Raw genomic sequence first — 13,865 nt, 5'->3', positions numbered from 1 at the left:
GCCATTATGTTGTACACCTGACACTAATACAATGTTATAGGACAATTATATTTCAGTGGAAAAAATACTCTTGTGTCAGTTAGCAAATACCATAAAATTCAACTAAAAATGGCTTAAGGAATAGGGAAGTCCTGAGGCAAGGCAGTTCCAAAGCTTTAACAGCTTTAGAGATTCAGCTTCTTTTTATCACCTCCTACTGCTAATCTCAGTGTCTCAGTTTGGTTCTTAGGGTAGCCTCCCTCAGTGTCACAGAATGACTGGTGTACTTCCAGGCATCATAGCCAGACCTCATTATGTTATCAGAAGAGTGGAAACTATTTCTGTTTGTTCAAGAATGAGGAAGCCTTTCTGAGGTGTTTTAGCAAACCTCTCCTTCACCTCTCATTGACCAGAACTGGGTAATTTGTACTCCCCTAATGCAGTTCCCTTCTAGGAGAATGAGACTATGTGATTGGTTTATATAAATTAAGATTTATACCTGGGTTACTTGGGGGAAGTATAAATACTTGAAAATAACAGCTATTCTCCCAGAAAAGAAGAGGGGGAAAGGTATGTTCTTGATAAGCAACTATTTTGTGTCCGCTATCTGTAAAAACAAAAATTCGGCTGGGGAAGGGCCACTCTTCCCAACCAAAGCCAGTCAAGAGAATAATGATGCTGACAATGATGAGGTAGCAGCCGTTTGTTGTGCACTTACTGCTTACTAAGTATTCTGCTAAATGTTTTATCTGTACTATCTCATTTAATCCTCTCAACATACTGAAACAGTGTCTTGATGAGGATTATATTGCATTATGAGAGATGGAAAACCAAAATAATATTTTCTACACAAGACATGTTAACTTTTCCTGGTACTTGATCTATGGCTGGGATAGCACTCCACTGAGTCAGATGGTCTGTGTTGCCCATGGTCAGGCTTTTATCGTGTTGCTCAACTGTGCATGACTTCCATTCCTAATGGAATGGATGTCACCCAATGGCCCCAAATAGATTCACCAACCTCAGCCAACATGTTTGCTTCCAGCTAGCAGGAAGTGGCACACACTACTACTTCTGCTAACATCCCATTGATACGATACATATCTAACTACAAGGAAGGATGGCTAAATGAAGTCTTGTGCCCAGTTGAATTTAGAGCATCTACTATTGAGGAAGAAGAGGAGTAACAGATACAGGGGAATGACAAGCAGTCTCTGCCACACATGAGTGTTCATTTTCTACCTTTTAAAGAGACACAAAACCTGAGAGATAGGCCTAATTCAAAGAACACAATGCTAATAAATGCAGAACTGGTATTCATACTCAAGCAATCCGACTCAGGAAGCATGATATTCACCTCAGGTCTTACATCTCCCTAGATGGGCCCTTTATATATAAAGCTATTCTTATGAAACCCATTATATTTGTATTCTACAATTATGATAAACTTGACTTTAGAGTACTCTTTTAAATTTTTTTTTTTTAAGTTTATTTATTTCAAGAAAGTGAGAGCACCAGCAGGGAAGGAGCAGAAAGAGAGAGAGCGAGCGAGAATCCCAAGCAGGCTCTACACTGTCAGCACAGAGCCCAATATGTGGCTCGGACCCATGAACCATGAGATCATGACCTGAGCTGAAATCAAGTCAGTAACTTAGCTGACTGAGCCACTCAGGTGCCCCAAGAGTACTCTTTTATTTTTTATTTTTTTTAATTGATTGATTGATTTTGAGAGAGAGAGAACAAGAGCGAATGAGCAGGGGAGGGGCAGAGAGAGAGAGAGAGAGAGAGAGAGAGAGAGAGAGAGAGAATCCCATGCAGGTTCCTTGCTGTCAGCACAGAGCCTGATGTAGGGATTGATCTCACAAACCGTGAGATCATGACCTGAACCGGGATCAGGAGTCAGATACTCAACCAACTGAGCCATCAGGAGCCCCAACTCAAGAGTATTCTTAACAAATCATTTCCTTTTTTATTTTTTTTAATTTAAAAAATTTTTTTTTAACGTTTATTTATTTTTGAGACAGAGAGAGACATAACATGAACAGGGGAGGGGCAGAGAGAGAGGGAGACACAGAATCGGAAGCAGACTCCAGGCTCTGAGCCATCAGCCCAGAGCCTGATGAGGGGCTCGAACTCACGGACTGAGAGATCGTGACCTGAGTCGAAGTCGGATGCTCAACCGACTGAGCCACCCAGGCGCCCCATCATTTCCTTTTTTATTTTTAAAAAAATTTTTATTTTCAACGTTTATTTATTTTTGGGACAGAGAGAGACAAAGCATGAATGGGGGAGGGGCAGAGAGAGAGAGGGAGACACAGAATCGGAAACAGGCTCCAGGCTCTGAGCCATCAGCCCAGAGCCCGATGCGGGGCTTGAACTCACGGACCGCGAGATCGTGACCTGGCTGAAGTCGGACGCTTAACTGCGCCACCCAGGCGCCCCTCATTTCCTTTTTTAAAACAGTGGGCGGGAATCGTGACTTGCTTCTAAACTCCCGAATGTCACTTATCATACGTGTTTAGTTAAGAACCATTTAATTTTAGTAGCTTCAAGTTCTTTCTGTGGAAAACAGGCAAGGGGTAAAATGATTGAGTGTAATCTAATGCTGGGGCACCTGGGTGGCTCAGTCGGTTGAGCTTCTGACTTTTGCTCAGGTCATGATCTCACGGTCTGTGAATTCGAGCCCCGCGTCAGGCTCCTTGCTGACAGCTTGGAGCCTGGAGCCTGCTTCGGATTCTGTGTCTCCCTCTCTCTCTGCCCCTCCCCACTCATGCTCTGTCTCAAAAATAAATAAAAACATTAAAAAAATTTTTAAAAAGGAATGTAATCTAATGCTTCTTCTCTCAGCTAAAGGTGGCTAAAGATTTAGTTCAAAAAGCATCAAGTTTAAACAGAAATTGACCTCATTGTCTTTTGATGCCAAGCTGTCTTGAGGAAACCAAGCATTTAGGAAAGAGTTGGTGTGACAAAATCTGGGAAAGTCTTTAGACTATGATAAAAGAGTTTCATAGGAGGTAGAAAGCTTCTATGTAAAATTGAAAGAACATCAAGCTTGAATTAAGCAGTGGATGAATTATAGAATACCAGAGCTGAAAGGGAACTTAGACATTATTTAATCGAAACCCCATTTTTATAGGCAAAGCCCACAGAGGTGGTATGTGTTGTCCACGGTCACCAAATTAAGTGATACATTCTGGACTTAGATCATAGAAATTCAGATCCAGAAATAACTTAGGAATCATTGTAGAGATGGAAATAGACTTGAATAATAGCCTCACTGTAAACTCATTAAGGACGAAGCTTTCTGCATGCACAATGTGCAGCGTCGCATTTGGCATATAATGGTTGCTCAATGAGTTCTTTAAGTAAAAGGTTGGGGAACAAGACACCTGATTACACTTGTCATTAAATCTTGTTCTGAAATACATAGATCTTCTAGTGAGTATCAAGTAGTTAGCAATCATCATGCTTACTGTTTGAATAGTTCTAATTTTTAGAAAAGTGATGTAATTGAATATAAACATTTTCTAGTATAGAAATAAACCATTTGCAACCTTTTACTAGTCATTTTCATAGCTTACTATTATGTATATTTGCAATGTACCAAAAATCAATAGGGATGTATTCCAGAATGATGAAGGTTTTATGCATTTTTATATCTGAAAAACAAAATCTGAATAAAATTGGAATGTAATCACATATAACTTAACTCTGAAGTTGGACTGTATTATTTGCAAGTCATTAAAAAGTTATTAACTATCTATGGATTAGATGTTTAATAAATGCAAGTCAAAAGAACAATGAGATACCACTTTGCACTCACTAGGATGGCTATAATCAAAAACATGGACAATAACAAATGTAGGCAAGAATGGCAAGGCATGAAGCCTCATGTGCTGCTGGAGGGAAGGTAAAATGGTACTAGCAATTTGGACCTAGTTTGGCAGTTCCTAAGAAAAGTTCAAAATAGAATTATAATATGATGCAGCAATTCTACTCCTAGAACTGTACCCAAGATAAATGAAAACATATATCTACGCAAGAACTTGTTCACAAATGTTCATAGCAGCATTATTCATAATAGCCAAAGAGTGGAATTAACCCAAATGTCCATTAACTGACGAACTGATCAACAGAACAGTGGAATGTTATTCTTCGATAAAAAGGAATACAGTACTGAAACATGTTACAGCACAGGTGAACTTTGAATAAACTTATGCTATGTGGAAAGACCACAATATTGTATAATCTCATAGAAATGGGAAGTAGATTAGTGGTTGCCATGGGCTGAGGAAGGAAGGAATGGAGAGTGACTGCTAATGGGTGTGGAGGTTTTTTGTTGTTGTTTTTTTTATTTGTTTTAATTTAAATTCCACCTAATATGCAGTGTAATATTAGTTTCAGGTGTACAATATAGTGATTCAGCAGTTCATACAACATCCGGTGCTCATCTCAGCAAGTGCACTCCTTAATCCCCATCACCTAATTAACCCATCCCCCCATGCACCTTCCCTCTGGTAGCCATGTTTGTTTTCTATAATTAAAAACTCGGGGCGCCTGGGTGGCGCAGTCGGTTAGGCGTCCGACTTCAGCCAGGTCACGATCTCACGGTCCGTGAGTTCGAGCCCCGCATCGGGCTCTGGGCTGATGGCTCAGAGCCTGGAGCCTGTTTCCGATTCTGTGTCTCCCTCTCTCTCTGCCCCTCCCCCGTTCATGCTCTGTCTCTCTCTGTCCCAAAAATAAATCAACGTTGAAAAAAAAAAAACAAAAAAACAAAAAAAACTCTGTTTCTTGGTTTGCCTCTTTTTTTCCCCCCCTTTGTTCATTTCTTTGTTTAAAAGTGTTTTAGCAGTCTCTCTCTCCCTCTCTCTCTTTTTTTTTAAATTTATTTTGAGAGGGAGAGAGCATGAGCAGGGAGGGGCAGAGAGGTAGAGCAGGGAGGTAGAGAAAGAGAATCCCACTGCAGGTGCAGAGACTGACATGGGGCTCAATCTCACACCTAACCCACTGAACCACCCAGGAGCCTTTGCTCAGTTATTTCTTAAATTCCATGACTGAAATCATGTGGTGTTTCTTTCTCATTAGCACATTAGCATAATATTCTCTAGCTCCATCCATATCATTGCAAATGGCAAGCATAATATTCTCTAGCTCCATCCATATCATTGCAAATGGCAAGACTCTTTTTTATGGCTAATATTTCCTTCTTTATCCATTCATCAGTTGATGAACAATTGGGCTGTTTCCAAAATTTGGCTATAGTATATAATGCTATTGAGTTAGTATTTTTGCATTATTTGAGTAAATAGTAGTACAATTGCTGGATCATGGGATAGTTCTATTTTTAATTTTTTGAGGACCCTCCATACTGTTTTCCAGAGTGGCTGCACCAGTTAGCCTTGGGTATAGAGTTTTTTGAGTGATGAAAATGTTTTGGATCAGAGAGTGGTGTTGGTGAGCAACTCTGTGAATATATCCAAAACCATTGAACTGCATACTTTAAAAGGGTTGATTTTATGGTATGTGAATTATAGCTCAATAAAGCTGTTATTTAAAAAAAAAATCTATGGAGCATTGTGACACTTTTCAAAAACTTAAATATAGGGCCTTTATGAAACTAATCGTATTTATAATTCTTGCAAAACGAATCCTTTTTTTGATTTCCAGTTACTACTAGTCAAGTGGTTGTTTTGATGGGTCACTTTTTACATAAAAGTGAATGCTACCTGTGTCATTATGGGTCAACTAAAATGTTTTCTGGTCTCTTAGGCTAGTGCGAATCTGGGAAGAACGAGTAAGCTTAACCAAACTAAGGGAAAAGGTCATCAGAGAAGATGGAAGAGTCATTTTGAAGATAGAAAAAGAGGAATGGAAGGTTAGCTTCATACAAGTACTATTTGATTTTCTATATTTTGCATTTTATGGGAGAGTTGAGAAAATGATTCTGAGACTGTGTGATTAAGTCTGGAATAGTTAGAATTCTCATTTTAATAATACACCAAATGAATTGGGGCAACATGAACAACTGAAAAGAAATATAACTTCACTTTTTTTTTTTTTGGGTAAAAATTCAATTTGCTGAAACTCTGTCTAAATTTAGGTCCTTTGCAATTTTTCTCCTACTAATCCTACTAATAAGCAATTTCTCATTTTCCATAAAAAGATGACCATTTGCTTAACAAAAATCATACAGCTTTTCCAAAATAAATGCTCAGTTAAAACCCACAAAATGGAACAGAATATTCATTTTTTTTCGAGGTCTACCACCCAGTTCATATTCTCTCATAAACACACACACACAGACACACACTTGCTTAATTACATTAGGCACACTCTAATTTTTGTAAGGGCCTCTATCCCTTGGGCCAGTGTTTATGTTCATACATATAGGTATGATTAGCTAAGGGTGTAGGTCCTTTATTTTCCCTTTTGGCTACTTTAGGTTGAAAGAGAAAAGGCAAAGAGTTCAGAATAGTTGAAACTCTTAACATCTTTAAATTCAAAAAAATCTGTAAAAACCTTTTATAAAATATTTCAAAACAGAAGGGGAAGAGGGGCGCCTGGGTGACTCAGTCAGTTGGGTGTCCATCTTTGGCTCAGGTCATGATCTTGCCGTTTGTGGATTTGAGCCACGACAAGCTGACAGCTTGGGGCCAGGAGCCTGCTTGGGATTCTGTGTCTCCCTCTCTCTCTGCCCCTCCCCTGCTCACTCTCTCTTTCTCTCTCTCAAAAATAAATAAACATGAAAATTTTTTTAAAAAAAGAAGGGGAAGAGAAGTTTGAATTATTGATTAAAATGATTTTTTGGTTTCTCTGTGATTTCAACTAACCATCATATTCTCATTTCAACTGCATATGTGTACTCTTAAAAAAGCCTAATACAACAACATCTTTAGAGCATAGCTCTATGTGTGTACGCTATTGGCCAAAATACATTCTTTTTGTTTATTCTGATTGGAGCGCCAAGGTTTAGCACCCCCACTCCCAAAGTAAAGGTCTTAAAACTTAGAAGTAACACAAGGCACTTGGAAATATAACCATTTAGGAAAATTTGTAAGGAAAAGTTCTTTTACAAATCAATCTCTCTACAATTATACTCCAGTGTGACATGATACTAAAATAATTTAAGTAATATAGTAATTCTGTCATTTCTTTTACTTGAGTTTAGACCCTCCCTTCTTCTCTACTGAAACTGAGTCAGCTACAGGAATGGCAACTTCATAGAACTGGTTTGTTGAAAATTCCTGAATTCATTGGAAGATTTCAGAACCTCATTGTATTAGATTTATCTCGAAACACAATTTCAGAGATACCTCGAGGAATTGGTAAGGAAGATTGCTTTAATTTCTGTTTTTTACTGAGAATTTTTTTTTTTTTTTGATACATGGAGTAAAGACCTCATCTTTACATAGCCCTGAGCCTTGAGGAAATTATAAACATCTAAATTGAAGGTTCCAGGGGATCCAAGCATCTAGGATTTACTGAGGTGATTTAAGATGAGAATTCAATGCAAGAAAAGTCTCTTTGGAAATATTATTGTATAGATTCTGGAAATGATATTTCTTGTTCAGCTAATCCTCCTAGAAGAGAATAGGTTGAAGGCAAGAGAGAAAATTAGAAAGATTCCTTAGATGAGAAAAAAACAATCCCCAAATGGAATATTGACCAGGATATAGTGTAGATAAAGCAAAATGGAAAAAAAAACATATATTTTTTGCTTATAGCACTGATAAACCTGCTCTTCATCTTTAGAAGAGGCAGGACACATACTGGGAAAAGAAGTGTGAATTTGCCAATACGAAACTGACAAGTAAGTTATGCTATAATACTTCATAACTGGAAACATTGTTTTATATCTATCTGCTCTCTATTGTGTATTATTTTTTGTAGGACTGCTCACTAAACTTCAGGAGCTGATTCTTAGTTACAACAAAATCAAGACTGTCCCCAGGGAACTAAGTCATTGTGCGAGCTTGGAGAAACTAGAACTTGCTGTAAACAGAGATATATGTGATCTTCCACAAGAGGTCAGAAAGATATAAATGCCTATGATTTTATTCTCTGTCTACTACTGGTTTACTTCTTAATTGTGTGATCATTAAAAATAACACTAATGAAGAAATGCTATACATTTTATTTCAGAAAATATTTAGTGGTAATCGTTTCCTGTTACTACAACATTTTTAGAGAAGTATCTATTTAGCATAAATATTGTCACAGTACTGACATCATTTGTGATCTCCTAAAAGGCCAGAGCAAAGAGTCTTTTTTATTTCTATTTCCTATTGAAGGCCCAGGCTAGCTTGTAGTTGTTACTTAGTAAATGCTTATTGGATGAATAAATGGTTATTATAAAGCACAATGTGGTGATGGAAAAGCTCTTTTTTTACTAGTTGGTGTTTATACAGTGTTCCTTTTTTGAGATACAGCTGAAGTGGTAAGAAATGAATTCTTCAGTTTAGGAAGTGTTTCTTTGCTAGCTTCTTTGGCTCTACCAAGTAAAAGCAAGGCAATGGGTTTGGAAAGCCTTCAGACTTTGCTTTGGTATGATAACCTTGTTATTAGTAAAGCCAACTGGTCATAGAGACATAGACGCTTTCAAACATACTTCAAACATATTTAATGATCTTACAATCAGCAAAGAAATTTCCAAGGTGTTCTAACTTTGCAAAATAAAGTTAAGGAAAATAATAAAACTCAAAGTAGAAAGACTATTCCCTTTTTCCATTCTCCACTCACTGTTTTTGGTGAGAATATCACTTTTCCCCAGAGCAGTAAATATGTCACCAATAATTATCACTCTGGCAAGTAAAACACAATTTCTACATTTATATCTACTTCATCTTACAACAGTTCAAGTTAATGAAATGTAGGCACTTGCTTATGATAAAAATGATGATCACAGGGACAATTTATACTTATAAGAGGGCCAATAAATATGTCTAACTCTTGTGATTTTCTTTCTGGGATTGGTTCAATCATTTAAAATGCTGTATGAATTTGGACATGTCTGTTAACCTGTGTTTACCTTAATTTTTTCACATAAGAAATAGGTTTTATTGGAACTCATACTAAAGTAAGATTTGAGCCTGGGATTATTTCCAAGTGTGGCCTCTAAGTAGCTGTGTAGCCTCAAACACACCACTTTATATAACTAGGTCTCAATGTTCACATATGCAAAATAGAGACTGTCAGATGATAATAACATTTTCAATATGATAAAATCAAAGGGTTCTAGTACCACTGAGAAATCAGCAACAGGAGACTTCTCTCTCAGCCATTACACTGCATACATGTATACACACAAAACATATTTATGCCAGTGTAAAAACAATCTTTTTATACTCCATTCTAAACCGTTTGAAAAATTTTAAAGGTGTGATTTTGAAAAAGTGTTTTGTCCGTGGCTTGAATTCTAAAGCCAGAGAAACATCACCTCCTAAATGGAAACTTCCTGCTTTTTTTGCATTACCCACAAAACACTGGGTGTGTATGTGTTTCATTTTGTTTTGGGTTTTTTTTTTTTTTTTTTTTTTTTTGGTGTTAAAATTGTGGAAGGAATCTCAACATTCCCGGAGATAAAAATAAAACAGAACTTGCCTAGATAAATGGAAAGTTTTTTGGAAAAGTTAACTAAATTTTTACTCACATTTTGAAACTTTCACTACAGGGTTATATGGCAAGAGGTTTGTGGCCATAGGTCCATGAAAACTTGAGTGCACATCACCCATCATTTCCAGTTGCATGGCCTCTCTCACCCATTTTGTCCATAAAATAGAAATAGGATATTCATCTTATAAAGCTGATGAATAAACTAGTGCTATAAGCATCCATGAATACATTGAGACACTGATGTTGAGAGAAAAAGGCAAGTTAAAGAGAAGTACACTATCAAAATCTTCAAAATATTAAACTTTGTAAAAACATATAATAGTAATTATAGAGAAATATATAGAAAATATATTTGTGTATAGTAACAAAAAAACATATGCAGGAATTTTAAATACCAAATTCAGGAGAGGGGTTCCCTCTGGAAAGGAAGAAGGGAGGAGTACATAGGAGGCAGTCATATCAATATATATATATTTTTAAGTTTGAGAGAGAGAGTGTGCACGTGCAGGGGGAGGGGCAAAGATGAGAGAGAATCCTGAGCAAGCTCCGTGCCAACAGCATGGAGCCTGATGCTAGGCTCAATCTCATGAACCAGCGGGATCATGACCTGAGCTGAAATCAAGAGTCAGTCACTTAACTGACTGAGCCACCCAGGCACCTCTATATTTTTTCTTAAGCTGAGCATGCTGGTGTTTGATATTTTATTCTTAATACATTTTTATTGATGTTTTTCATTTAAAAAATAGAATTACCAAATGGTAAATCCTGTGATTGAGATAATGCATGTAAAGCATCAGGCACAAAAAAGAAGGCTCAATAAAGATAATAATATTTTGAAGTTTGGGTTTTCCCATACAAATCTCAGATACAGGATGAAAGGAAAACACAAGCAGCTTCTGCAAACCCTGGAACTTGGGTATTTGGAAGATAAGTTTTCTTGGAATAGATGAACTTTCTATACAAGTTTTTAATTTATCTGGAGGTTATTTAGCTTTATTTTTATTTCAAAATTAATTTATTTTATTGTGGACTACTAGGACTAAATAAAGCCCAAGTGTAATCTGAACATTCCTTGATGTGAAGTATCTCCTTTAGCAATGTGAGTGTTCTAGTACTTTACGTTGTGGACATTCACTTTGAAAAATTTTGCTTTCCTCTTCAGCTTAGCAATTTGTTAAAGCTTACTCACCTTGATCTGAGTATGAATCACTTTACTACAATCCCTCCTGCTGTGTTGAACATGCCTGCTCTTGAGTGGCTCGACATGGGAAGCAACAGACTTGAACAACTTCCTGATACTATAGAAAGGTAAAATAAATAATTTTCTATGCTATTGCATGTGTTGAAGCCATCCGTAATAAATAAGAAATAATAGACAAAACAAAGGGGACCCTACCTAATCAATCACAATAGATCCATGTAGTACTAATATGCTACTTTTTAACAGAATATTTTCATTTACTTAAATAAGCCTAAGGGTTTGGGGAGAGAAAAACCGGCTATCTGACGCGACCATATTGACATGAATATGCCAAACAATAACATTATTTAGTGCATGCCAGGCACTCTGTGCACTTTACGAATGTGTGAGGAAACTCATGTGGAGATGTTAAATTGCTCAAGATCACAGTGTAAGTGTGCAGTCTAGGTTTTGAATGTAGGCAGCCTGGCCCAGAGTCTGTTATGCATACTTGTCTTGCCCTAACTGGGCATATTAATAATTTCTGATTTTTCTCCTAACACTCTAATTCAGATTAGATAACATTTACAGCAGTTCTTTAAGAAATCCTATGCAAATAGTGAAGAATTCACTAAAATACATTGGTTTCTCTTCTACCACCACATGCTGAGAACTGTAGTGTAGGGATTGTCTCTGATGCAGTTTCCCTAATCAGGTAATGTGAAACCAGTTAACTGATATACTGGTTAAAGGAGATGTTATAAAAGATTACCTTTCTTTGACTTTAGGTTAAGAATCAGGGTTTTCATATTATGTATGGATTAATCACAGAAACCTCTTTTAATTCATCAGAATGCAAACTCTACATACATTATGGCTGCAACGGAATGAAATAACACGCTTGCCAGAAACAATCAGCAATATGAAAAACCTGGGTACTCTTGTTCTCAGCAACAATAAACTGCAAGATATTCCAGTGTGCATGGAAGAGATGACCAATCTGAGGTAAAAGTTGTAGACCCAAAAGAGACATGTTCCCTTCTGGTTGCAGAACAAAGTAATATAGAGCAATTTTATGAATTGATTTTGAGTTCTCATTCATATGAATGAATATATTTAAAAATCTTTTCCAACTTTGAAATTCTATAATTACATAAGTAGGATTCATATAACACTGGTTAAAGTTATTCAAGAAAGAATCCTTGAAACAAAAGTCAAACTGGCATTATCAGCTTTAAGGAATACCCTCGGTTGGTGACATTTTTATGAAAATCGCTTTGCAACTGCTAACAAACCTCATCTACAAATAAAAGCAAAAGGTATAAAAATAGTGCTTATTTTCCTTCTAAAAGACTACTATGGACACAGGTAACCATGTTATAGAGTAAATATGTAAGTTAATTACTCTCAGAACTCCCTCAAGTGTCTTACTTCCAAAATTTAATTTCCTAACAGAGAATGTAAGACATGAGAATTCACATCAAATCCTACAATTTCCAAAACAGAGTCATTCATACATTCATACATTCATTTATTCATTCATTCATTCATTCAATTCAGCAGCTACTGGGTCATGTAATCGATGGTGAAGATACAATGATAAATAAGACCCAAGTAAGTCTGTAAAATATACAGAAACTAAGAGGTGCCTGGGTGGCTCAGTCAGTTGAGTGTCCAACTTCTGCTCAGGTCATGATCTCACAGTTTGTGAATTTGAGCCCCGAGTTAGGCTCTGTGCTAACAGCTGAGTCTGGAGCCTGCTTTGGATTTTGTGTCTCCCTCTCTCTGCCCCTTCCCTGCTCATGCTCTCTCAAAAATAAATAAACGTTAAAAAAAAAAAATACACACACACACATAAACTTTAATTTCATAGCATTAATTGTATGTTTGAGACGCCCTGGAATTGCTCTGGGAAGTTGAACTGTTCCACATTAAATATATGGTAGGAACTAACAGTTGCTTCTATAAGCTTTGAAAATAAGTTGTCTAAAGCTAGGGTTTCTTCCTTCTAGAAAAGAAACTTAAAAGATTCTTAGGATTTATCACATCTCACCACGATGTCTGGTTATTGAAACCGTTTTTTTTTTTTTTTTAATTTACCATATTATCATTTGATCTTTCGCTAGGGAAATAAATGTTCACTTCTACGGCACCTATAAAAATACTGTTTTTTGGTGAACTGCTAGGTTTGTCAACTTCAGAGACAACCCACTGAAATTGGAAGTAACACTTCCTCCTAGTGAAAGCATAGATGAAGAAGAGGAACGGGAATTATTTGGCCTTCAGTTTATGCATATATATATACAGGAGTCACGGAGAAGAGCAGGTATGAGATTTCTTTCTAACACAAGCCAAATATTTGGTAGAAGAATGTGTATATATATAAGTTCCTTCATAGATTTCTCATTACATCTTACCTTTTCCGTCAAATTTTGTCTCTTGGTCAATATTGTGGAAGGAGGGGCCCCTGGGTGGCTCAGTCGGTTAAGCATCTGGCTTTAGCTCAGGCCATGATTTCTTGGTTTGTGAGTCTGAGCCCCGCATTGGGCTCTCTGCTGTCAGCATGGAGCCTGCTTTGGATCCTCTGCCTCCCTCTCTCTGCCCCTCCCCTGCTCATGCTCTCTCTCTCAAAAATAAATAAATATTAAAAATATATATATATTGTGGGAGGAAAAAAAAATGAAATTCAAATCTGTTCACAATTTTGATAAAGGCTTGGAGAGAAATTGTAAATATACAGAAAATTTTTCAAGTAGAGACAGACAGGAAACAAGTTCCTTTGGCCAAGCGCTTGAAGCACAACCAGATGAATGAAGATGTGATTCTTTAAATCTTCACTACCTAATTCTATCAGTTTATTATATATTTCTGTGTACTCATGGACACTACCTTCCCTGTCATTTCTTTTTTCTTTCTACAATCCACAAATAACAACACAATATTCTGCCTAGGGATGACTATTAAGAGAACAGAGATTTTAACCAATAGTTAAAATGTGAGGTTTTGATATATAAATTTCAATCACTTAGTCTCTGATAATTAAGAATTAAATCACTTAACTAAAGCCTTTAACTTAAACCAAGATTAGAAGAAG

General features: G+C 36.7%; 1 protein-coding gene across 2 annotated transcripts in view; it reads left to right on the top strand.

Annotated features, from left to right (window-relative positions):
* LRRC39 (leucine rich repeat containing 39) overlaps window positions 1-13,865 on the top strand; it is a 30,151-nt gene that overhangs the window by 13,366 nt on the left and 2,920 nt on the right. For both annotated transcript variants that reach the window (XM_043575667.1, XM_043575666.1), the window contains exons 3-8: window positions 5,749-5,854; window positions 7,148-7,304; window positions 7,870-8,006; window positions 10,754-10,899; window positions 11,624-11,776; window positions 12,958-13,097. In XM_043575667.1, coding sequence (XP_043431602.1) covers window positions 5,749-5,854; window positions 7,148-7,304; window positions 7,870-8,006; window positions 10,754-10,899; window positions 11,624-11,776; window positions 12,958-13,097 — 839 coding nt within the window. The remainder of the gene's footprint in view (window positions 1-5,748; window positions 5,855-7,147; window positions 7,305-7,869; window positions 8,007-10,753; window positions 10,900-11,623; window positions 11,777-12,957; window positions 13,098-13,865) is intronic.

Source organism: Prionailurus bengalensis, chromosome C1, assembly GCF_016509475.1.
Source record: "Prionailurus bengalensis isolate Pbe53 chromosome C1, Fcat_Pben_1.1_paternal_pri, whole genome shotgun sequence".
Taxonomy (NCBI): Eukaryota; Metazoa; Chordata; class Mammalia; order Carnivora; family Felidae; genus Prionailurus; species Prionailurus bengalensis.
This window is presented reverse-complemented; position numbering and strand designations above follow the sequence as displayed.